This window comes from Planococcus citri, chromosome 2 (genome assembly GCF_950023065.1).
Source record: "Planococcus citri chromosome 2, ihPlaCitr1.1, whole genome shotgun sequence".
In the NCBI taxonomy this organism is placed as follows: Eukaryota; Metazoa; Arthropoda; class Insecta; order Hemiptera; family Pseudococcidae; genus Planococcus; species Planococcus citri.
Genome location: NC_088678.1, coordinates 81,649,121 through 81,674,206, shown reverse-complemented (window position 1 = coordinate 81,674,206; position 25,086 = coordinate 81,649,121). Strand labels below are relative to the sequence as shown.

At 36.5% G+C, this 25,086-nt stretch overlaps 4 protein-coding genes across 8 annotated transcripts; 3 read left to right on the top strand and 1 right to left on the bottom strand.

Moving 5' to 3' along the window:
- The first annotated feature begins 121 nt into the window (after positions 1-121).
- LOC135838027 (uncharacterized) lies at positions 122-2,652 on the top strand. Of its 2 annotated transcripts, XM_065353537.1 has the most exons (5): positions 153-449; positions 526-691; positions 819-866; positions 1,118-1,225; positions 1,438-2,652. In XM_065353537.1, the coding sequence occupies exons 2-5, from the start codon at positions 560-562 to the stop codon at positions 1,903-1,905; spliced, it is 756 nt and encodes a 251-aa protein (XP_065209609.1). In that variant the 5' UTR covers positions 153-449; positions 526-559; the 3' UTR covers positions 1,906-2,652. The 2 variants fall into 2 exon arrangements, with proteins under 2 accessions (XP_065209610.1, XP_065209609.1); XM_065353538.1 differs by lacking the exon at positions 819-866 and having other exon boundaries at positions 122-449.
- Positions 2,653-2,925: 273 nt separating this feature from the next.
- Positions 2,926-4,731, bottom strand: Torsin (torsin). Its single transcript, XM_065353536.1, has 6 exons — positions 4,398-4,731; positions 4,066-4,331; positions 3,846-3,997; positions 3,625-3,776; positions 3,414-3,558; positions 2,926-3,323 (listed from the first exon to the last, which is right to left on the bottom strand). The coding sequence occupies exons 1-6, from the start codon at positions 4,624-4,626 to the stop codon at positions 3,182-3,184; spliced, it is 1,086 nt and encodes a 361-aa protein (XP_065209608.1). The 5' UTR covers positions 4,627-4,731; the 3' UTR covers positions 2,926-3,181.
- A 178-nt stretch (positions 4,732-4,909) lies between these two features.
- Positions 4,910-18,923, top strand: alpha-Spec (alpha spectrin). 4 transcript variants are annotated; one of them, XM_065353528.1, is made up of 37 exons: positions 4,910-5,196; positions 5,914-6,089; positions 6,160-6,255; positions 6,332-6,467; positions 6,609-6,739; positions 6,813-7,001; positions 7,070-7,258; positions 7,342-7,512; positions 7,592-7,759; positions 7,842-8,081; positions 8,214-8,402; positions 8,468-8,756; positions 8,834-9,018; positions 9,090-9,402; positions 9,479-9,684; positions 9,764-9,991; positions 10,072-10,206; positions 10,274-10,534; positions 10,619-11,047; positions 11,118-11,399; positions 11,604-11,651; positions 12,098-12,246; positions 12,311-12,506; positions 12,589-12,837; positions 12,989-13,394; positions 13,473-13,668; positions 13,752-13,938; positions 14,006-14,136; positions 14,209-14,413; positions 14,510-14,714; positions 14,808-15,298; positions 15,383-15,495; positions 15,626-15,649; positions 17,461-17,515; positions 17,593-17,971; positions 18,055-18,221; positions 18,305-18,923. In XM_065353528.1, exons 2-37 carry the CDS (start codon positions 5,931-5,933, stop codon positions 18,431-18,433), a joined length of 7,326 nt encoding a protein of 2,441 aa, XP_065209600.1. In that variant the 5' UTR covers positions 4,910-5,196; positions 5,914-5,930; the 3' UTR covers positions 18,434-18,923. The 4 variants fall into 4 exon arrangements, with proteins under 4 accessions (XP_065209600.1, XP_065209602.1, XP_065209601.1 ...); XM_065353530.1 differs by lacking the exon at positions 11,604-11,651; XM_065353529.1 differs by lacking the exon at positions 15,626-15,649.
- Positions 18,924-20,795: 1,872 nt separating this feature from the next.
- On the top strand, positions 20,796-23,523 carry LOC135838025 (uncharacterized). Its single transcript, XM_065353535.1, has 2 exons — positions 20,796-21,165; positions 21,267-23,523. Exon 2 carries the CDS (start codon positions 21,307-21,309, stop codon positions 23,296-23,298), a length of 1,992 nt encoding a protein of 663 aa, XP_065209607.1. The 5' UTR covers positions 20,796-21,165; positions 21,267-21,306; the 3' UTR covers positions 23,299-23,523.
- Positions 23,524-25,086: the final 1,563 nt, after the last annotated feature.

The following is a 25,086-nucleotide window of genomic DNA, read 5'->3' as shown; positions in this document are numbered from 1 at the left end:
TTTTAATTATTATTGATGAAGCTGAAAATCAGACTCGTCAAAGCAAATGATACGCTATCTGGCAGATTAGGTACTTCGAAAGTTCGGAACTTGAGATTTAATTTGAGAATTGAGACTACATAAAAGTTCTCCCGAACTCGCGTACAATCGAAAAAATTAGTAGTGCCGGCGAAATAGTCCTCCCTTCGTTCAGGCACTAGGGTATGCAGCAATTTTGTAAATGCTCCATTGATATTTGATAACGATAACGACGGAAGTGGTGAAGAATGAAGAATGAAGATCAGAAGCAAGAGATTTGAATATGAAAACGAAATAGGTAGTAAACTTTTTCCAATGGTTTGTTAATTTATGTTTTGATTGTTTTGATCCCAATTAGTTTACGAGTCTTCTTGAATACGTATTCATCTCCGGATTACTTGAATCGCATCTCTAACCATCATACAGCCATAGTTCGTACATTCGATCACAGCATTTTATGGTGATAAAACTGTATGCCATCTTACGTTAATTTTGTTTCTCTTTCAGTTTTCATTTATGCATCGAACACCAACTACCAAGTATGTTTGCTCAAATAATAACGAAAGGCAGCAGTCGTTATTTCAGTGGGACGGTTGCAAATTTGAAAAGGCTCATCAACTTGAATAGACTGCACGTTCGCACAGTGGCCGACAAGTCTAGATTTCATTCAAACGTAAGTTTGAACTGTTTGATGATCATTTAATTTATTTTTGTGTTTCTCTACTTGTTTGTTTCATATTTGTGTCTTTTCTTGTTTTCTCGATTGCTGCGTACTTGATGTATATGTTGTGTTTCATCAGGAAGTGGTTGTTGAGTACGCCGAAGATTTAAAGAAATCTTATTACAGGGTGAGAAATTTGAAATATTTCTGCACGATAAGTTGCGTTTGAGAGATGTTTTGTAAATCTCACTAATATTTGCATGATTGAACTAGTAAGTACGTTGTGTGTAATTTATGGCAAGTTTGGCTTATTATTTTGTTCTTCGTCATTTTTATTACCTAGCTACCACTTTTCCTTGCACTCTGTAATCTGTATGAAACTTTTTCGAAGTACCTATTTCTGTTGAGATTCAACGTTTTTTTCGTATTATTTTCCAGGCCGAGGATTATCGAATTCTATATTTGAAAGAGAAAAAAGATCATAAGGATACGAAAAAAGAGTTAAAACTTGAAATCGAGACGAGGATGGAAGCTCAAATGCTACTGGTGAGTTATTGAACGTGCTACATCATTCTAACTCATGCATACGACATTCTATGGCTTAGCTATGACGTAGCAGAAGTCCACTTGTGGTTCGTCATAGAGTAGCATTGTACCGAATACGATGAATTCTCATTTCTTATTTTTTTCAAGACTGCTGGATTACGCCGGAGTGTTGAACATTTCATACAAAATTCAATGATGTAAAATTGTTTCAGGTTCAAGCGCAGAAGGAGGAATTGAAGAAACTGTACCGTCAAACTATTGAGGAAGTGGAAGATGGATTCCCACAGCCATATGACGACGATTTCGACAGCAAAAAAGTGATTTGGGACAAAACAAAGTTAAAAGCGAAATCAGGGTTTGATGCGAAGGAAGAGAGAAGAAGACAACAATGGCTTCATTATTTGAAAAACCCACCGAACGACCTAATGCGAAATATTGTTGCGAACGCTGCAAAGTTGGAAATGGATGTTGAAAAATTAGCTGTAGGAATTTCAAAAGCACATAGATTACTTGACGATGACTGTCATGTCAGGTTAATAGAAACTAACATAAGGATAGTATACCCTAAGAAATATTTCATGAAAGACAGAGACAGCGTTGTTCGTTCCTTACGTATTGTCTTGAAAGAGGCTGATATATTACAAGATTATATAGATTTATGTAATGGAGTTCTAAATTAATCATGTTTTGTCGTTTTCGCCTACTTCATACCTACTTGAAGTTGGAGAGTATTATCGTTGGGTTGGATATTTCCTGGATTTTTAATGATGTATTCGCATTCGTTAATTAGTTTCCTTCGTGTAATCAAATGATGAGATTTTCATTTTTTGTCAAAAAAAAGAAGGGGAATTACCATGAAGATTTGTGCAACGAAGTGTCATTAAATGTTTTATATTCTTATGACATAGAGATTCTAGGCATTTGGATGGACTAAAGTAGGATGGACGATCGAAATCTGCTGTAGCGTCTACTCGAGCAATGACTAGGCGCGAGATGCATTTGAACGATTTTGTATGAGACACTTTTTGAGACACAAACTTTCATATGTAGGTATACATTGCTGTAGAATCTGTAGAAATAGAATTTGGCAGCACCGGCCAAAAAGCTTGATGAACTCAACTGTAAACATTGATAAGAATGATGTAAAATATAAAGCAAAGAAAAGCATGGCGAGTTGAATACTTTTTGCAAAAAATAACTAGAAAGTATAATAAGATCGAAAGTTATGTAATCGTGCTATTGAAGTTCTATTATTTCGTTCTCGAGATGAGATCTTTGAAGGAGCTGTCCATGGAGGACGAATCTTCAAAATACGAAAAGGTATTACCTAATCTTGATAAATTTAGAATTTTTGTTGAAAATTTCATCTCATTAACTAATTATTATAGTGGTTATTGTTCCAATTATACAAAATTTTATCAAATTTAGATGTTTTTTTCTCTTGTACCTATGTATTTTCATTCATATACTTATTTTAGTTCAATTTCACAACAAGACAACATTTTTTCTCGAATTGTTTTTTCCCCTAATCTTTAGCTCTGCTATGGAAAGAGGTAGGTATTTTGCTTTCCAGAATTTTATTTATAGCGAAAATGAAACTTGAAAAACATTTAACATGTATTCAAAATGTAGACCGCATTCTCATCATTATATTGAACATACGAGAACCGGTAGCACAAGTACTGACAAGTAACGCTAAAACGCGATAAATATTTTATATTTACATTTTTTCAGATAGAAATCTACTCAATTTAAAATACATTTTTAAACTTAAAATAATGAGAAAGAGACATGGAGACGTTTATAACAATAATAGGAATGTTGGAACACTGAGCTAGATCATATTCGATGATGTGTTTTCGTAGCATCATCATCATAATCACCGGTAGGTATAGTACTTACAAAGTACAAACAAAATATCAAAACTGAATATCACAGATTTTTAGGGTAACACATTTATAACTCTTTACTCCGATATCTACTCCTGAAGCGTTCACGTTCAACTATGGTGGCTACTTGCTGGCTTACTCTTTTACAACCTGCACTAGAAAAGAGATTTTCTGGTTTCGGACCGAAAGTGACGACTTGCATTACTTCGCTGTAATTTGAAAGTGGTAAGAATTACGATTAATGGTAAACAACAAGCAGCCTAGCAGAAAATTTGAACTGTGCGAACGGTGTTACTTACTCGAAGATTTCTTTCTTATGACCAAATCCATGTTTGTCTAGTTCAGCCTTTATACACATTTCAACGTGGCTTTTTTCCAATGGCAGGAATGGAATGTAATGATCGATCAAATTATGTTCAATTAATTCACTTTTTTGTAATCCGCCTAAAAAAAGAGAATGATTATGTAGGAAGATGACTCGATATTTTTCCATGGGAGAGAGTAGTTTACCTTCTTCATTAAATGCACCTCTGCCAATAACGCTATCGAAATCGTTTAATGTCATTTGCTCTCTGGATTTGCCATATTTTCTCCATAATTCCAGATATCGTTCGGTTATCAGATTGCCACCGGTATTTGATAAAAATATGAATATTGATCGCCTTCACAACACAAAAAAATCAACTTTAACATGCTTATTTTCAAATTAACTGTTGAAGCGATTCATTTACCTGTAATCGACTCTTTGATAATGATTATGATGATCTAAAAAAGGTTTCAGTATGTCTAAGACTTGGAAAGGCATCTTGTCAACTTCATCGAATACGAATACAGAGTACTTGCACAATGTCACATTACCTCTAACCCAATTCGACAGTTGTCTCTAAAATAACACACATATTTAGCATATCTTTGACAGACCAATAATGAGAAAAGTAGTGAAAAATTTACTTTGTACAAATTAACATCTCTTTCGACGCTGAAATCTTTACGACCGCTGAATAAATGAAAGTAATTACTATCAGCTCCATGTTGAAAGTAGTTTTTCGCTATGAAAGAAGCTACATAGTTTTTGCCATTGCCAGGCCAGCCGTGGAAACTCATCACGAGAGGTTTCGAAGGACTAATTTCTTTCCTACTGGCAGCTATGGCAGAAGGTATCATTTCTTTAGCGATGTGTTGTCCGAATAAGTAGTTTTCCAAATCGTAACGTAAACCTGTAACACAACGTAGTTGATAAGAGATTTCCCACTGATATTATTAATTGAAATTGAAATAGTTACCACTGATATCAGGTTCGACCCAAGGATCGTTACAGCACTCGATGTATTTATCGCCATAATATGCTACTCCAGATTTACATACAAGCGATTTCGCTTGATCTCCGAATGAATCACTGTTGCTGTAGAAATAGGATATGACAGCACCGGCCAAAAACGTCGCTCCGATAGTGAAAAGTTCGCCGGAAACTTGGCTCAATAAAAGAAACAGTAGAATGAGTGTTAATTTCATCTTGAGATCTTAATTTTAGAGAAAATACGAGCATATTTTTCAGAAATTTAGCTCAAATTTTATCAATTTTCGCGGAGTTTTGTGTTTCTTTTTTCATTTTTCAAAAAAAAATCACAGAAAAAAACTTGAGAATGTTTACCTTTTTGAGTTGACGCGTGTAATTTTTAGCCAGCATTGGCTTCATTATTACGTTTGGCAACGTTGATTTTTATTTGACAACGCTGACGTAAGCAATTCTCAAGGTCGTATTCATTAATAGAATTTTTTCATTACAAATACCGAAGTGTACTTGTATATGTTTGTAATTGTTACATTTTTTGATTTATTTCGAGTTAAATGTATGTATGTAATGGTGAGTGAATTTGAATTGCATCGGCCTCAGTTTTAAAAATAAAAGTGACGAAAGCTAATGTGAATCGTGTACATCGAGTCGCCGATAATTTGGAATTTGTTTAATGTATCATGATTTCCGCCCATTAATCTGATCAGAAGTTCATCATAATTTGGATCGGTGTTTGTATTTTGGATACGATTTATCAGAAAGTATTTAATCCGAGTGTAATATCCCAGGTTAGTAGTTGATAAGTAGAAGTAATTATGTCTAAACGATACGTTGTAGAGTTAATTTCACTTTTAACGAACCTAACACTGACGCTCAGTAGGAACTATTCGTTCACCATTTCGAGGGCGATGCACAAAATTTTCACCTATTCAAAATTGTAGAATATTCTAATCTTGATAAACCACACCCAGAATACTTCATCAATTTACGAATTCACGTACTTCTTGTGTTTTATGAGTACACATACTCATTTACCGCTAACATACCAGAGTTGTATCCTACATAGGTATTTTAATTCGTCGTGACCTTTTCTGTCAACTGCAATCATTCGACTCGACTTATATTTTCATCTGTTTGATTTTCATGTCCTTTCTAGTATGAACTCAATTCACTCGAACTTTGTGCTGATGTGTTTGCTTTAGTGTTTTGTACTCGTTATCTCTTGCAAAAAGTTATTTTCTTCGAGAATTATTTGGTTTTGAAATCGACTCTTCTCATTTGAACAGATTAGAGTTTTTTTTTGTTTTGATTTATTTATCGCAAAAAGAGGAAAATTATAGTGAAAAATGAAAAAAATTGATAAAATTGTAGTTTATGTAGTAATTACGATGATTTTCTGTAATCATTTCGAATGGGGACAGTTGAAATCTTGCTAAGATACGCTGTACAATTTCTACCTTTGTTATTCACCGGTAATAGAATCGTTTGTGCTTTATTTATTCTAGCATTTGGGTTATCCAACATGGATAATCCATTGCCAGCCGTGCCTAAAGATGTGAAAATATTGGAAAGCGCTGAAGATATCCAAGAGCGAAGAGACCAGGTACTTTCACGCTATGGAGAGTTCAAAACTGGTGCTCGATCTAAACGAGAGAAGTTAGAAGATTCGCGTCGTTTTCAAGTAAGAAATATTTCATCGATCGAAATCGATTCTTCAAATAGACGAGTTCTCATTTCTTATTATTTTACAGTATTTTCGACGAGATGCCGACGAATTGGAGTCATGGATTTACGAAAAGCTGCAAGCGGCTTCGGACGAAAGTTACAAAGACCCGACCAATTTACAGGTAATATTTTCAATTCGTTTTGTAGCAGTAGAGTATCTAAATCATTGTATTAATTTTTTGAATATTTTTCATGTAGGCGAAAATACAAAAACATCAAGCTTTCGAAGCTGAAGTCGCTGCCCACAGCAATGCAATTGTTGTACTTGATAATACCGGCAAAGAAATGATAAGTCAGGAGCATTTCGCTTCTGATAAGATTAAAAAACGATTGGGTACGTGAATTTTAATTGAGCATCGTCACGTGCGAATGTTTATTTTTATTTCGATAACGAACTGATAATCATGGTTAATTTAGTTTGTTGGTAAATTTATCGCGTGCTTCGATTTATAATATTTCGTTTGCTTTTTTTTAGACGAATTGCATCGATTATGGGAAATCCTGTTGGCCAAATTGGCCGAAAAAGGAGTCAAACTTCATCAAGCTTTGGTCTTGGTGCAATTTTTGAGACAATGTGACGAAGTCATGTTCTGGATTAACGATAAAGTAATTAGATTTTTCGAAATTACGGTATCAGTAATGATTGTTATTGATTACTGATCGACGATGTGTTTATCAGGAAACTTTTGTGACCGCTGACGAATTTGGAGCCGATTTAGAACACGTCGAAGTGTTGCAGCGGAAATTTGACGAATTTCAGAAAGACATGGCTGCTCAAGAGTATCGTGTCTCTGAAGTGAACGAAATCGCCGATAAATTAATCTTGGAAGGACATTCCGAACGAGAGACGATTGCGAAACGCAAAGAAGTAATGATTTTCTCGTTCAAAATATTCAAAATAATTTCAAACTCGTGCTAATTGAGTCGTTTTTTTAGGAATTGAACAAAGCTTGGTTGTATTTGAAACAATTAGCGACCATGAGACAAGATAAATTATTCGGAGCTCACGAAATCCAAAGATTTAATCGAGACGCCGACGAAACTGTCGCCTGGATCACCGAAAAAGACGTCGTATTGTCTTCGGACGATTATGGAAGGGATTTAGCTACCGTTCAAACCCTTCAAGTAGGATTTCTTTAACTTTATGGAGCTTTTCGGGTCAGATTTTTGTTTGGTATTAATTTTATTTGATGGTATTTGTGTCGTAGCGTAAACACGAAGGAGTAGAACGTGATTTAGCTGCCCTGGAACATAAAGTATCCACTTTAGGACAAGAAGCTACCAGATTATGCGAAATTCACGCCGATCATGGCGAACAAATAAAAGCCAAACAAGAGGAAATCGTCAAATATTGGGTCGATTTGACTACCAAAGCAAAGGTATCCGTAATTGTTTCATTTCCATGAAATTTGTGTTTCGTTGAAAATAATTAAGGTTTTATTTTTTTCAAAATAACAGCATAGGAAACAAAACCTCGACGAGTCGTACTTCCAACATAAATTCTTGGCAGATTTCAGAGATTTAACATCTTGGATCAACGATATGAAAGCCATTATTCAGGCCGACGAATTAGCCAAAGACGTAGCCGGAGCAGAAGCATTACTCGAACGTCATCAGGAACACAAGGTTGTCATGGTTTGAATCCAATATTAAAACTTATCAGTTCTAAGGATTGCTAATATCGAAATTTTGCTTCTAATATGTTTAGGGTGAAATTGATGCCAGAGAAGATAGCTTCAGATCGACCGATGAAGCCGGACAAACTCTCGTGAACAGAAATCATTTCGCTGCTGAAGATATAAAAGATAAACTAGCTGCTTTATCTTCGGAAAAAGCCTCTTTGGTTACTTTGTGGGAGGAACGAAGGATATTGTATGAGCAGTGCATGGATTTACAGCTCTTCTATCGGGATACTGAACAAGCCGATACTTGGATGGCCAAGCAAGAAGTAAGTTTTCATCTCTGTTTTGGAAAATTAGCGAGAAAAATTCAGATTCTCGATTTCCAGCAAAATTTAATCATAGAGGCAAAATTTTATTCGTTTAAGATGATTATTGATATTTTTTTCTATCTATTTTAGGCTTTCTTATCTAACGAAGACCTCGGAGATTCATTAGACAGTGTCGAAGCTCTGATCAAGAAACACGAAGATTTTGAAAAATCTCTGGCAGCTCAAGAAGAAAAAATCAAAGCATTGGATGAATTCGCCACTAAACTCATCGAAGGTCAGCATTACGCTGCCGATGACGTGGCTCAGCGTAGATCAATGGTATGTGTTACGAATCGTGTTTCCTTTGGCTGTAAAATCATAATCTAACGTGAGCCTTATTTCAGCTTCTCGAAAGACGCTCAGCTTTATTGGAGAAATCCTCCGAAAGACGTGCTGTTTTGGAAGACTCGTACAGACTTCAGCAATTCGAACGAGATTGCGATGAAACCCAAGGTTGGATCAACGAAAAACTGAAATTCGCCACCGACGACAACTATCTCGACCCGACCAATCTGAATGGCAAGGTCCAAAAACACCAGAATTTCGAACAGGAGCTGAACGCTAATAAGTCTAGAATGGAGGAAATCACATCCACTGGCCAAGAGTTAATCGAATCGCGTCATTACGCTGCTTGTGAGTCACTTGAATCTAGATTAAAATTCGTCGAATGTTTTTCAGTTGTATTTATTCGAAAAATGAAACATTTTCAGCTCGAATTCAGTCCAGAATGGATGAAATAATCGAATTATGGGAAACTTTAGTCGCAGCGACGGAGAAAAAAGGTGAAAAGTTGCAAGAGGCTTCGCAACAACAACAATTCAATCGAACCGTCGAAGATATCGAATTATGGTTATCCGAAATAGAAGGCCAACTGCAAAGCGAAGATTATGGAAAGGTTCGGAGTCAGTTTTACACAAACTTGAATTGTATTTGCAGCGATAACCCCGAGCTTTTTTATTATTTTAGGATTTGACCAGCGTTCAAAACCTGCAAAAGAAACACGCTTTATTGGAAGCTGACGTCAGTTCGCATTTAGATCGTATCGAGAGTATTCGAGCAGCAGCCGATGAATTCATTCAACGTGGCCATTTCGACGCCGATAATATTCGAGCCAAACAAGTAGCGTTATGCGATCGTTACAACGCTCTTCAGAAACCGATGAATATCAGGAAACAAAAGTTGCTCGATTCTTTACAAGTTCAACAGCTTTTCCGCGACGTCGAAGATGAAGAAGCTTGGATTCGTGAAAAGGAACCCGTTGCCGGATCTACAAATCGAGGTAAAAATGATTGAATTACGCAAAAGGTCGTCTAAATTCTCGCGATTTTAATTTAAAATATTAATTCGATTCGCAGGACGTGATTTAATCGGCGTGCAAAACTTGATCAAAAAACACCAAGCTGTGTTGGCCGAAATAAACAACCACGAGAATCGTATCGGAATTGTTACTCAAGCTGGAAATCAAATGGTCGAAGAAGGTCATTTCGCTAGCGAAGATATTAAAGCCAGAATTGCTAATTTAAACACTCACTGGAATCAACTCAAAGAAAAGGCTGTCAAGGTGAGAAAAAGCGATAATTTTTGTTCTTTCGATTTCATCAAATTTGCGAGGAAATATAAACGAAATCATTTCATTTCAGCGTAAGCAAGATTTAGAAGATTCGTTACAAGCTCATCAGTACTTTGCCGACGCCAATGAAGCTGAATCGTGGATCAAGGAAAAAGAACCGATTGTCTTGAATCAAGATTACGGTAAAGATGAAGATTCGGCTGAAGCTTTGTTGAAAAAACACGAAGCTTTGGTATCCGATTTGGAAGCTTTCGGCAATACCATTCAATCGCTCAAAGAACAAGCCAAAGCATGCAAGGTAATTTTTCGAATTAGTTTTCACCTTATCCTCCCTCGCCCCTCGAAAAAAAGTATTCTAATATTCGTTCGTTATTTTAGCAACAAGAAACTCCCTCTATTGACATCACCGGCAAAGAATGTGTGGTCGCTTTGTACGATCATACTGAGAAATCACCTCGTGAAATTTCCATGAAGAAAGGAGACGTTCTAACGTTGTTGAATTCTAATAATAAAGTACGTATTTTTCCTGCCCTATCGTTTGAAGTGAAAAAAATTCATTAATAGTGCGTAATATTCTCAGGAATGGTGGAAAGTCGAGGTAAACGACAGACAAGGTTTCGTTCCGGCAGTTTTCGTGAAGAAAATCGAAACCACTTTGACAGCTTCGCAACAGAATTTGGCCGATAGGAACTCGATTTCGGCTCGTCAAAATCAAATTGAGCAACAGTACGAGCATCTGTTGGCTTTGGCCCGAGAACGACAGAATAAATTGAACGAGACCGTCAAAGCTTACGTTTTGGTTCGAGAAGCGTCTGAATTAGCTACGTGGATTAAAGATAAGGTACTTTTCGTCGATATTTTTCTCCTCAATGTTCAATCGATGAAAAATGCACTAACGTAATCGCTTTTGATCATTTGTTTTTAGGAAAGCCACGCCCAAATTCAAGACGTCGGCGAAGACCTCGAACAAGTGGAAGTTATGCAGAAGAAATTCGACGACTTCCAATCGGATCTGCGAGCTAACGAAGTTCGATTAGCCGAAATGAACGAAATAGCTCTACAGCTGATGAGCCTCGGCCAAACCGAAGCCGCGTTGAAGATTCAAACCCAAATGCAAGACTTGAACGAAAAGTGGACATCTTTGCAAACGTTGAGCTCCGAACGAGCTGCTCAACTCGGAAGCGCTCACGAAGTTCAGAGATTCCATCGCGATGTAGACGAAACCAAAGACTGGATCCAAGAAAAGGATGAAGCTTTGAATAACGACGATCTAGGAAAAGATCTGCGTTCCGTTCAGGCCCTGCAGCGTAAACACGAAGGATTAGAACGAGATTTAGCCGCATTGGGTGACAAGGTAGGTGGAAAACGATCACGAGTGCGGTTTAAGTTTGAAATTCCCATTAACGATTTTTTTTACTGCGCAGATCAAACAATTGGACGAAACTGCGAACAGATTGATGGCCTCGCATCCCGATACAGCCGATCAAACGTACCAAAAACAGAAGGAGATTAACGAAGAATGGACTCAACTGACAGCCAAAGCGAATTCGCGTAAAGAGAAGCTGCTCGATTCGTACGATCTACAAAGATTTTTATCTGATTATCGTGATCTGATGTCTTGGATCAACTCGATGATGGGATTAGTCTCCAGCGACGAATTGGCCTCCGACGTGACCGGAGCCGAAGCTTTACTCGAACGTCACCAAGTACGTAGTGATACGTATCAGTTTACTTACTGGTTTCCAAGTCGACCTAAAATGAAAAAAATTGAAAAATGCGCTATCGATTTTGACAAATAACCGAGTTGAGAATTTTTTATCCACGAAAAATTTACCACGTAATTATTTAAATGCGAGAGAAAAAAGAGCCAAACTCAGGGTCCTTGATGGCACTTTCAATTTGTGTTGTAGAATCACAGAGCTGAAATTGACATGCGTTACGGAGTACCTTCGCAAGTGGTACGCAAATTGTGTGCAATTGTGTGTAAAAAAAAAGCTTTTTCGTGTTAATGGTTTTTTTTCTGAAAAATTGACCTTTTTATTATTATTTTTTTTAACCAGCAGCGAGTTTTTTCGTGTTTGGGACACTATTTTTTATGTGGGTGGCTTTTTTTTCCAAGGTAGAATAATACAACGCTTGATCATATTTTCGATGTATTACTAATTCCAACCCATGTGTAATTTTTGTGTTCGCACATTGAATGTGACATATGCACCGTGTATAGCTAAAAATAATGCGCAGCGAGGAGAATGTGTGGCCGAATTTTCCCCCCTCATTAGATGATTTAGTTTGAGGGAGGAAAATTCGACTCGCGAAGAGAGATGTTGAATAAATTTCTATTTGTGTTGAATAATCATATTTCTGTTCTTTAATATATTTTTACGTATGTTTGAAATCATAAAAGGAACACCGGACCGAGATCGATGCCAGATCAGGAACCTTCCAAGCATTCGACATGTTCGGACAACAATTACTCCAGTCTGGACATTACGCCAGCGTGGAAATTCAAGAAAAATTGGAAAGCTTGGCCGAAGCTCGTCAAGAACTAGAAAAGTAATTCATTTCCCAGCATCTGGTAACAATTGGTGAATTTTTTCAAACTGTGTTTTTCCTACAGTGCTTGGGTAGCCAGACGAATGCAATTAGACCAGTGCTTGGAGCTGCAGTTGTTCTATCGTGACTGCGAACAAGCCGAGAACTGGATGTCTGCTCGTGAAGCTTTCTTGGCTTCTGAAGAAGTTGACTCTAAAGGCGATAATGTCGAAGCTCTGATCAAGAAACACGAAGATTTCGATAAAGCTATCAACGCTCAAGTAAGATTTTCAAAAAGAAAATCATTTTTTCGATAAAAATCGGAGCTGAAACGAGATTATTTCGATTTTATTGTATTTTTAGGAAGAGAAAATATCCATGTTGCAAACCTTGGCCGACCAGTTGATGGCTTCGAACCATTACGCATCCCCCGATATCGACAACAAACGTAAACAAGTATTGGACAGATGGCGTCACTTGAAAGACGCTTTGATCGATAAACGCCAAGAACTGGGAGAATCTCAAACGTTGCAACAATTCAGTCGCGATGCCGATGAAATTGAGAACTGGATCGCCGAAAAATTACAACTCGCCACTGAAGAAAGTTACAAAGTGAGTAGAGGTTCCATTAGACAGCTCTAATGTCGAGAAAATTCGATTAGGAATTAGAAGAGATGATACTATGTTACTTTAAGTAACCAACTAGTAACTTTTGGTTACTTTTTAAAAATTTTGTTTGCTAAAAGTTACTTTTTTTCAACAGGATCCGGCTAATATCCAATCGAAACACCAGAAACATCAAGCTTTCGAAGCCGAACTCGCAGCTAACGCCGATCGTATCCAAAGTATTTTGGGCATGGGCCAAAATTTGATCGACAAACACCAATGCGCCGGATCAGAAGAAGCTGTCCATACGAGATTGATCTCGATCGCCGACCAATGGGAATTCCTGGCGCAAAAGACCACCGAAAAATCGCTCAAATTGAAAGAAGCCAACAAACAGAGAACGTATATCGCAGCTGTGAAAGATTTAGACTTCTGGCTGGGCGAAGTTGAGTCTCTATTGACCTCCGAAGATTCTGGTAAAGATTTAGCTTCGGTTCAGAATCTAATCAAAAAGCATCATCTGGTCGAAGCTGATATTCAAGCTCACGACGATCGTATCAAAGGTAAAATAATTTCAAAGTAGAATAATTGTAGTTGAAAATCATTTCGAAATTAATATTTGGAAATTCGTCATATTTCAGATATGAACGCTCAAGCGGATTCTCTCATAGAAAGTGGCCAATTCGACGGATCCAGTATCCAAGAACGAAGACAATCGATTAACGAACGATACGAACGTATTAAGAACTTAGCTGCTCATCGACAAGCTCGTTTGAACGAAGCTAACACCCTACATCAGTTCTTCAGAGATATCGCCGACGAAGAATCTTGGATCAAGTACGTAATACAATACATGGTCAAAAGATCGCTTTCGTCTGTGAAAATATAACGTGAAAATTATGCTGTTTTGTTTTCTAAAGGGAAAAGAAATTAGTCGTTGCCTCCGACGATTACGGACGCGATTTGACCGGAGTTCAGAACTTGAAAAAGAAGCACAAACGTTTGGAAGCCGAATTAGCGTCTCACGAGCCGGCCATTCAAGCTGTCCAAGAAGCTGGTGAAAAATTGATGGATGTGTCGAATCTGGGTGTACCAGAAATTGAACAGGTTCGAGATTTTGTTATTACAGGAAGAAAAATGTAACTTTATATTCTGACTTCTGAATTTTTTTCAGCGATTGAAGTTGTTGAACGAAGCTTGGTCCGAGCTCAAAGGAATGGCCGCCACTAGAGGACAAAAATTGGACGAATCGTTGACCTTCCAACAATTTTTGGCCAAGGTTGAAGAAGAAGAAGCTTGGATCAGGTGAAAATCAATCGAATACCAAAATTTCAAATTTTGAATAAGTTTTTAATAACGTTGGGATGAATTATTTAGCGAAAAACACCAACTTTTGTTGGTCGAAGATTACGGCGACACGATGGCAGCTGTGCAAGGATTATTGAAGAAACACGACGCTCTCGAGACAGATTTCGCTGTGCATAGAGAACGTTGCTCGGATATCTGCGCCACTGGCGATAAATTGGTAGCTGCTAAAAATCATCACGCTCCGGTCATCACCCAACGTTGCCAGCAACTTCAGGTATAACTGATTGAATGGTTGCTTTTTCGATTTTTTTTTTTTTTTAATGTTTCTGCAATTTGAATTTATTGATTTTTAAATTACTTTGTTTTCCAGATGAAATTGGATAATCTGTCAACGTTGGCTTCGCATCGTAAGACAAAATTACTCGATAACTCGGCATATCTGCAATTCATGTGGAAAGCTGACGTAGTCGAATCGTGGATAGCGGACAAAGAAACCCACGTCAGATCCGAAGAATACGGACGCGATTTATCCACCGTACAAACACTGCTCACTAAACAGGAAACCTTCGACGCTGGTACGTTGGATTTTTTTTCTCAATTTTACAGCGTTCCAAGATCCGTATACTTTTATCGAGTAACGATGTGATTTTTTTTCTTTGTCTCTGTAGGTTTACACGCCTTCGAACACGAAGGTATTCAGAACATAACCTCGTTGAAAGACCAATTAATCGCAGCCAATCACGACCAAAGTCCAGCTATTTTGAAAAGACACGGTGACGTTATCCTCAGATGGCAGAAACTACTCGGAGATTCGACAGCTCGTAAACAACGCTTGTTACGTATGCAAGACCAATTCAGACAGATCGAAGAATTATACCTTACCTTCGCCAAGAAAGCATCGGCGTTCAACTCGTGGTTCGAAAACGCCGAAGAAGATTTGACCGACCCGGTTAGATGTAATTCGATCGAAGAAATTAGGGCTCTTAGAGACGCCCACGCCCAATTCCAGGCTTCTTTATCTTCGGCTCAGGCTGATTTCGAAGCTTTGGCCGCTCTTGATCAGCAAATTGAGAGCTTCAATGTGGGACCAAATCCGTACACGTGGTTTACGATGAACGCTTTAGAAGAAACATGGCGTAATTTGCAGAAAATTATTAAGGTTTGAGGATTAATTTGATCAAATAATTCCCAAAAAAATAAAAAAGGTTCAATTTTTTAAATCGATGATAATTTTTGTTTTCAGGAACGCGACGTTGAATTAGCCAAAGAAGCCCAAAGACAAGAAGATAACGATAAGTTGAGAAAAGAGTTTGCCAAACACGCGAACGCTTTCCATCAATGGCTCACAGAGACTAGGTTAGTTTTGAGTGCAGGTGGTAATTTTTACCAATATTCGGGATACCTATATTTTTGTATGATATTTGAAATGGTTTACGGGTGTAATTCATTATTTAATACGCCATGGTCCTTTGTTTTCGTTCCTTAGATACGAACTGCTTGGTTGGAGCGGGTGATTATTCCATTTTATCGTTGAATTCTTCGATTGTGTTTTGAGTCTCGAACTAATTTCACCTTTCCTACTAACCATTTTCTAATTGCTTTGACCAATAACTACTTACTTAATTACTACTTACGTTGTCTTGCTGAAAGATTCTACTAATGCCTATTGCCTCCACGATTTTAATACCTAATTGCTAAAGCTGTGTATTTTTTTTCATCATGAGCCTCCTTCCTTGATTATGACCCAAGCTAACCTGTCAGTTATGAGAAAAAACGAAAGCTACTAACTCGATACATCTAATTTAATTGATATTTTGTTGCTTATATTCACATGTTTCAATTGATACCGTATGTTTCGAAAATTCGACGCGATGCTTTTTTCAAAATCAGAAATTATGGTCTCGATTTCAAAAATATATCAAGTGGTGTGTTTTCGAGGTCGCTGAGTACGAATATGACCTTAATTTTGGGGTCCAACCCCCCATGTTCCTCTTTGCCCCAAAAAGAGGGCCAAAATCAAAATTTTGAAAAATAGTGAAAAATCGAGTGATATATTGAATGATATGTTTTCGAGGTCGCTGAGTACGTATATGAACTTATATTTTGGGTCCAACCCCCTCCTCCCCATGTACCTCTTTGCCCCAAAAAGAGGGCTAGATATCAAAATTTTGAAAAATTGTAAAAAATCGAGTGATATATCGAATGGTATGTTTTCGAGGTCGCTGAGTACGAATATAAACGTATTTTTTTGATCCAACCCCCCATGTTCCTCTTTGCCCCAAAAAGAGGGCCAAAAATCTAAATTTTGAAAAGTTCTGAAAAGTTGAGTGATCTATATTGAATGGTATGTTTTCGAGGTCGCTGAGTACGATTATGAACTTATTTTTTGGGTCCAACCCCCCCCCCATGTCCCTCTCTGCCCCAAAAAGAGGGCCAACAATCAAATTTTTTGAAAAATTTTAAAAAATCGAGTGATGTATATTGAATGGTATGTTTTCGAAGTCGCTGAGTACGATTATGAACTTATTTTTTGGGTCCAACCCCCCTCCATGTCCCTCTTTAGAGCCCCAAAAAAGGTTCAAAAATCAAAATTTTGAAAATTTTTAAAAAATCGAGTGATATATCGAATGGTATGTTTTTGAAGTCGCTGAGTACGATTATGAACTTATTTTTTGGGTCCAACCCCCCTCCATGTCCTTCTTTAGAGCCCCAAAAAAGGTTCAAAAATCAAAATTTTGAAAATTTTTAAAAAATTGAGTGATATATCGAATGGTATGTTTTTGAAATCGCTGAGTTCGATTATGAACTTATTTTTTGGGTCCAACCCCCTCCCCCCATGTACCTCTTTGCCCCAAAAAGAGGGCCAAAAATCAAAATTTCGAAAAATTGTGGAAAGTCGAGTGATAATATTGAATGGTATGGTTTCGAGGTCGCTAAGTACGAATTTGACCTTATTTTTTGGATCCAACCTTCATGTCCCTCTCTGCCCCCAAAAAGAGGGTCAAAAATCAAAATTTTGAAAAATTTTAAAAAGTCGAGTTATATATCAAATGTAATGTTTTCAAGGTCGCTGAGTACGAATATGAACTTATTTTTTGGGTCCAACCCCTGAAAGCCCCTCTCTGCCCCAAAAAGAGGTCAAAATTTTGAACAAGTAGCAGAAAAAAATCAAGCGAATCTATCCAAGCATGAATACTTATTTGAAACTGATCCAGAGATTTGAAAAAAATTATTTGACAATTCATTTAGAAAAGATCGAGTTTTCGAGACTTACGGTGAATTAGAGTTTTATTTTTTATTAATACTGGAATTTTTTTACAGAACATCAATGATGGAAGGTTCCGGATCGTTGGAACAGCAATTAGAAAGTACCAAGGTAATTAATTTTTTACTATAAAGCCGTTGAAAAAACATTGCACCCAAAAACTAACAACACCTCGTACTCTGTTTCAGCGCAAAGCTATGGAAGTTCGTTCTCGTCGTTCGGATTTGAAGAAAATCGAAGACCTGGGAGCGACGTTAGAAGAGCATTTGATTCTAGATAACCGATACACGGAACACAGTACCGTAGGCTTAGCTCAGCAGTGGGATCAGTTAGATCAGCTAGGAATGCGAATGCAGCATAATCTAGAACAACAGATCCAAGCTCGTAACCAATCCGGTGTCAGCGAAGACGCTCTGAAAGAATTCTCTATGATGTTCAAGCATTTCGATAAAGATAAATCTGGTCGATTAAATCACCACGAATTTAAATCCTGCTTAAGAGCTTTGGGTTATGATTTACCTATGGTCGAAGAAGGTCAACCTGATCCTGAATTCGAGGCTATTCTCGGTACGTGAAAATTACATTGCAATGATATTATATATTTTTGATCGCGAGAAAAGGTTTTATAACTCGTGTATTTTTTTTTTCAGATGCTGTCGATCCGAACCGAGACGGATATGTTTCTTTGCAAGAATACATGGCTTTCATGATTAGTAAAGAAACAGAAAACGTCGAAAGCTGCGAAGAAATTGAAAACGCCTTCAGAGCTATCACAGCCGCCGACAGACCTTACGTTACGAAAGAAGAATTATACGCTGTATGTTTATTGATTTTTTTTTTCAACCTTAGTAAAATATGGAGTATAATTAACGATGAATTTTTTTGTCTCGTGTTTTCTAGAATCTTACGAAAGAAATGGCGGACTACTGCGTAGCTCGAATGAAACCATACGTCGATCCAAAAACAAACCACCCTATTTCAGGCGCTTTGGATTACGTGGATTTCACGCGTACACTATTCCAAAGTTAGAATTAATTATTTTTAAGCACAGTTTTGAATTTTCAAGTATTAATTTATTTTTTCAGTGTCACTTTTACTCGCATTTCTTTTAGACGTATATACAAAACAGGTGTTTTCTTTTCATTTTTTTTTTGTGTACTTTTTTAACTACCTATACTTTTTATCGGCGTGAGTTAATTTGTGTTTACTGGTGCTTTAACATTGGCATTGCATTACGGACGAATTTTGATTTTTGATCGAAATATGCCCTCTTCTAAATTCGTAGTTTTTACTGGATATATTATTATCGTACCTATTTGCATATTACCCTTGTATGGAAAACGTTACAGCAAATTGCGTTTTTAATAAATGTTGTAGGCGGTTTGATTTGATTTTTAATGTAATTTTTAATATTAACTTATATTACTTTATATTACTATATTCTTCTGCGCATGTTATTGTATTAATTATAATTTCGTCGTGTGCGATATGAATTTTATTAAATGGTATTGCACGATAATTGGCGTGACAGTTTTTTTTTTTTTATATAGAGAGAAAGAACATTTCCGAGGCCTCCGGCGATTTTTTAAATATTTTTTACACAAATTTCAAATCACTCTAAAAGGCTTGAAAATTATTTTTAACACCAACCTGTATTACTTTAGTCGGTGCTTATTGTGCGCCCAGTAGACCGTCTTCGGTGCCTAACGTGATATCCCAGGAATGTGAGTTGAAAAGAGAATTTTCGACCAATTAGTAAATTCCAGAAGAAGTGATACAAATCAAATTTTCAAAGAAAGAAAATGTAATTAAAATAATTCAGAAATGAAGATAATTTCTTAAGTGATTGTATTTTTATTTCAGGAGTTTATTACAACATGAAAATATAGCACGAGTAATTCGTAGGTACGAATCAAGAGGCAAAAAACAAATTCATGGTCAATAAATCTGAATTTACAATCATCTTAAACCTAGAAACATTTTCAAAATTTCACAATTTAGGTTACTTACATAAAAATTGAAAATAAACTAAATTCAAAACAAATCGTGTAAAAAAATTGAAATGATAAAATTAAAAATAATGGTCAAAATTAGCAATGCCATTTTCTAATTCAAGAAGACAGGCATAATTCAATAGATATAAGTAGGTAGAAGTCTTTTATTGGAGCGAAAGCTCTACCTTCAACCGTTCAAAAGTTCTTGAAGATCAAAGTTGCGGAAAGTGGTTACTGATCAAAACTATAGGTACCTACCTACCGGGTGACCAAGAATAATGGGATTTCGATGTTATCAAAAAGGAGAGAAAATTCCCGTTATGAAAATTAGAAAATTAAATAATCATGTAAAAAATGGCGTTTGAGTGATTGTTTCAATGAAATACGAAATAATCTTTCATTTTGCATGGAAACAATAATTCGAAAGAACTTTTTCTCGATTGTTATTTCATTTTCCAGTTTTTAATTAGGGAAATTTTTTTCCCTTTTTGGCATATCAGAACATTACAAAACCCATTATTCTTGGTTATAGACAGTAAAGGGAAGACTTCGCACTATCGTTATAAAAATGTACATTTTCCGTGCGCAAGGTTTTCGTAATCGCGAAGTTGCATGCGCGAGCGCCCTCTATAATTCACAGCGCGAGAAATGTACGAACTACGTAGATTCAAGAGCATCGCTATAGAATCGCGAAGTTACATGCGCGGCGCCCTCTACAAATTCTTCAAAACCTGGCGTCCGAAACGCGACTGGTTTTGATTTAGTCCCGCTTTGAGTACGAAGTCTTCCCTTTACTGTCTATATTCTTGGTCACCCGGTATATGACTGATAACAGTGATAACACAATTTGACCACTTTCCGCAACTTTGATCCTCAAGAACTTTTGAACGGTTGAAGGCAGAGCTTTCGGTAAACAACCATTCTAAAGAAGATAAAATTACGAACATTTTAATGTATTAAAATACCTATGTGTTCGATGTAAATTTTGAGTAATTTTAGTTCAAAGTTCAATACTTACTATCCGCAGCTTGTTTTCGCAACTTTAAACTGCGACAACTTTTGAACGGTTGCATCTAGAGCTTTCGGTAATAGCTCATTTTAAAGAGGATGAAATTCCGAACATTTTGCTGTATTAAAATACCTATGTGTCCACTGAAAATTTCAAGTATTTTTAGTCTAAAGATGACGTACGTAGTATGCAAAAATCAGTAAGATAGAAGTATTCATAAAATCGTTATTTTTACGCGAAATGATCAAAATTCAACACCAATCGATAGGGAATTTCATTGTCTTCAATTTAAGACTGCATACCAGTTCACAAGAACTCGCGAACAATTGAAAAAATTGCATTTTTTACATGAGAAATTGTATGCAATACCTACGAATCTGTCAAGACTGTTATCTCTTCAAGGAACAAAATGGTGGATGAGTATACCCATGTTGTGTAGTGCCCTAGTAAAGGTGGCCGAGGGAAGGAACTTCTTATCACGAATTACTCAAAGTTTCAAATTCGATGTTGTAATATTGTTGTATTTTTATAATTGTCAGATCAAAATGGGTAGACTTTGTGTAGTCGCTTCGCTCAACTAAATGCAGTTCGTACCTAGTACGTTAATGGTACGACTCTGGGATAATCATCACCACTTTTGGTTGCCCAACTTCCAAGGCAATTCAAAATTCCAAATCTTAATCTATGGTCCATCAAAATTTGAACCATAACGAGTAAAAGTAGAATAATACCTCACCTGGAAAAGTTTTGTATTACAGGTATGACGAATGAAATACTATTGCGTTTTATCATTATTTCTGAATACGTGTAAACATGATTTTCTTTCTTCATATAAATCAGTGATTCATTTCTGTTCTAGGGCTCGCTTTCACGTCAATCGTGACTAATTTTATCTCAAAATGGCCAAAGTCTTGGCCAATATCTACGACCTACTTTACCCTAGTCCGCCAGCTCTGCAAGATCTCGCAGCAATCGCAATTGCAGCAAAATTGTGGCATAAAAGAACCATCGAGATTTTATGTGATGAGAATTCATCGGAAGAAGACGCTATAGAATATTGTTATGGGCCTGAAATTTCATTGCGCAGCGATTTCCCTCAGCTACCATCTACCATTCTTTCCATAGTGGAAGGATATTTTGATAAACTTCGATTTTCAGATTCCGGTGGTTCCAGTGAGAATTCGGTGGAGGATTTTCTTGATATCGTTTGCAATTTCTACGGAACTATTGATAACGATAAACTTGCAAAACTTGCGATGTCAAGTGAAGAAGTCAGCGATGTCGAAAAGTTCAAGATTGCTTGTAGATTTTGCTTGGAGGATGATATAAAACGAATTTGGCCATCTGTATCGGACTCGGAAGACTTGAACTTGGATGATGATTATTTTCATTTTCATAGTGATCCTTTGGTGTATTACTGGGTTCACCGTCTACGAAATCAGTTGCATAAAACCCCCTTATCAGATTATGGTTATGCTATTATCGATGGAAGAGAAATCCAAATGTTTAATAGTAATTGGTCAGTCGTCGAGTACTTTTGGAAAAGTTCGAAAGTTGCGGATCGAAAAGAAAGTGCAGCTTATTTACTTAAACATAGGGGACAGATATTCTGTAGGTATATATTTGCAAGATTGACCGAGGATGAACTGAATACATTGATGACTGAAAGAAGGGATAGTTTTTTGTGTACTTTATTGAATAGTAATTTTCGAGCTGGGAACTCAGACGACAGCATCGCTGGTGGTTGCATTTTAGCGGTATGGGAATATATTAAACATAAAGTAAGTGAAAGGGATTTTATTTGCGCCGTACGAGAGATTATAAAAAAACAGACTGTATCCTTGGGTGACATTTGGAGCGATGAGTCTTTCTCTTACCAGTTTTGGAATCGTACACCAGATCATTTAAAACAGGTTGCCATCCAAGATGTTTTACTTGATCGATCTTTATTCGTGAAGAATACCCCTAGTTGTCATAGAAATAATTGGCTTATACGGTCTGTTTTGGCTGATGCACCTTTTGAAGCTAGAAGCGTTTTTTGGAACGCAAATTGGCGTGTTGTATTACCTGGTACAAAAATGGAAGATTTGCAACAATTTCTCACCCTATGTTGCGAGACTGAAAGCGACATTATTCTGTTCAAAAATAATAATTTGTCTAAATATGAAAACGTTGGACAATTCTGCTTGGAATACCTGAAAAAATTCAGTTTCGATGAATTGAACCAATATTTAAATTTTTGCTGCGTGGAGAAGGAAACCATTTCAGCTTTACAACTCGAGTTGTTAACTGATTACCTAAATTTTCTCCGTGGAACTTGTCCTCCTGTGAACAATCTTACTAAAGAAAACAATTTCATTCATCATATTCATTCCCTGTGTGCGTTCATCGACGATGTTTATAACGATATCGACCTCGCAGCTGATTTCAAAACTCAGGTCTTGTTGGCTCCTCGAACGATCGAACTTCTAGCTAGATATGTCATTGAGAATCAGCTTGAGGAAGTAATGCAGTTTGTCCTTGTCGACTCATTTGCGGTATCTGAGGAAGCGACGAATAATTTTAAACATCTTTTGGTGCCTTCTGTGGTGAATCTCCTGTCAACTGGAGAGAGTCTTTATTTCAAATTTGATAATAACGGTTTTGAAAGTTTTATGCGATGGTGTTTTGGAAGTGACGATGAGATCTCAGCATTTAAACGAACTGTTCCTGTTGATGAAATCGTTCGAAATATCCTAAACGACCAGCGCAACGCCCAGGATTACAATGATGAAGAGTGGCGTGAATTATATTCTGACCTCGGTAAATTTTTAGAATGGGTTTGTTCCTCTCCCGAGGAGATTGCAGAGTTTAAGAAAAAGTTCGATGGGTTTGAAGAATACACTAAATAGTGAAAATGGTCTAGCATTATTCATTTTTTATTTATATTGCATATTTTTTAAAAAGATAATTGTTTGTTTTTTTGTTACTTATATGAATGGATTATTAATGACAATATGTATAGATAATTTGTGAACTGAAATATTACCTTTTCATTGTTGTTACCCATTTCATTTTATTATTTATGTACATGATGATCATCATCTCGTTGGTTGGAAGTAAACTCATTTTTGTCACATTGTCTTGAATTTTATTATCATGATTCGTGAACCTTTAAAAACACTGTGATAATGATACTTTCCTACTTACCTGCTTTTTTAGAGAACTATTATTATTTTTTTTTTCATTTCACACATTACATATAATTTGTTCTGTTTTCAATTTGTCCATTTTAAGCGAATTTTGGCAAATTTTCGAGAATCTGGATTTTGGGCGCTTTTTAAAATCTGTTTTCTAAAACGCTTTTTAGATCCCTTTCATCTACTACTTTCAAAACCTTAAAAAGTCTTTTTAAAAGTAGGCTAAAATCAAAAATCCATTTTCAAAAGTACAACAATTATTAATTTATTATCTACATTTGTCAGGTAAGTACATACATAATATTAATCCAGAAATAAATTTTAAATTCAAAACACACAAAAAATTCAAATTTGGCACATTTTTCAGCAAAAAAAGTCAAACTTTCGATTCAACTGACCCAAAAGGAAGAAATTTTATTCGTTCTTCATTTTCAACTTCCCAAGTTGATTGGTGATGGCTGATGGTTTCAATTTCAAAAATTCAAACCATTTTGGAGCCTCCAATGGGTTTCAATAATTCTTTTTCAAGAATAATCATCGGAGAAAATTTCGAATTTAATCCGGTGCAAAGTGCTTAAATTGAATCGGCAGAAAGTGTCACGAACATGATGAATCAACGTTTATTTTTATAGTCCGGCATATGACAATTGGAGTAATTGCACCCCCCTCCCCGCCGATCCCCCGGGACAACTTTTTTCTCAAAGGGGAGATCCTAAGGAACATTTTAAAGCAAACTTGCCCAAAAAAAAGTTGGCCTAACTTACAAAATGGCGGCCATTTTGATTGAAAGGTCAGCCGAAATCGCAGATTTTGCGTTTCAACGTAGGACTTGCACGAAATTTTTCAAACCTTACAACGGTAGATCGAAAGATCAAGCAAAAATTTATCACCTGTCAAAATTTCAAGTGCTAAAGTGGGTTTTTCGATTTTTGGTGAATTTTTGAAAATCGAATTTAGGCCAAAAATGAGGGAAAAATCAAAATTTTACCAAATTGACCAAGAAAGCTGAAATTTGGGATATACCCTATTTTCGACATGTCAAATCGATTGGAAACGGTTTCAACCCGTTTAGAGCAGTTTTGGAGCCTCCAGCAGATTTTTGAAACTCGAAATTCCCACAAAATTCCATCAAATTGGAGTTGTAAAGCTAAAATTTATTCTAAAAACTAATTTCAATACGCTACGAAGTACTGCAGGTGAATTTCAAGTCGTTTTGGATCCTCCAGCGACTTTTTAAAAATTCCTAAAGCCTCCAGCAGATTTTTGAAACTTTAAATTTTCACAAAGTTTCATCAAATGGAGATGGAAAGCTGAAATTTACTCTACACTTAACACCCTCTGAAAAAGACTTCTGGTAAATTTCAAGTCATTTTAAAGCCTCCAATGATTTTTTGAAAATTACTGGAGCCTCCAGTAGATTTTTGAAACTTGAAATTTCACCAAAATTTCATCAAACTAAGATGGAGAGTCAAAATTCATTCTGCAAACTAAGTTCAATTC

Bases quoted from the DNA above. Each gene is read 5' to 3' on its own strand.
- LOC135838027 (XM_065353537.1), top strand. From the start codon at position 560: ATGTTTGCTCAAATAATAACGAAAGGCAGCAGTCGTTATTTCAGTGGG. The intron at 692-818 runs GTAAGTTTGAAC...GTGTTTCATCAG, and splicing joins AGTCTAGATTTCATTCAAAC to GAAGTGGTTGTTGAGTACGC. The intron at 867-1,117 runs GTGAGAAATTTG...ATTATTTTCCAG, and splicing joins TAAAGAAATCTTATTACAGG to GCCGAGGATTATCGAATTCT.
- Torsin (XM_065353536.1), bottom strand. From the start codon at position 4,626: ATGAAATTAACACTCATTCTACTGTTTCTTTTATTGAGCCAAGTTTCC. The intron at 3,777-3,845 runs GTAAATGAATCG...TGTGTTGTGAAG, and splicing joins TATCAAAGAGTCGATTACAG to GCGATCAATATTCATATTTT. The intron at 3,324-3,413 runs GTAAGTAACACC...TTCAAATTACAG, and splicing joins CATAAGAAAGAAATCTTCGA to CGAAGTAATGCAAGTCGTCA.
- alpha-Spec (XM_065353528.1), top strand. From the start codon at position 5,931: ATGGATAATCCATTGCCAGCCGTGCCTAAAGATGTGAAAATATTGGAA. The intron at 6,468-6,608 runs GTACGTGAATTT...GCTTTTTTTTAG, and splicing joins TAAGATTAAAAAACGATTGG to ACGAATTGCATCGATTATGG. The intron at 15,650-17,460 runs GTGATTATTCCA...ATTTTTTTACAG, and splicing joins GAACTGCTTGGTTGGAGCGG to AACATCAATGATGGAAGGTT.
- LOC135838025 (XM_065353535.1), top strand. From the start codon at position 21,307: ATGGCCAAAGTCTTGGCCAATATCTACGACCTACTTTACCCTAGTCCG.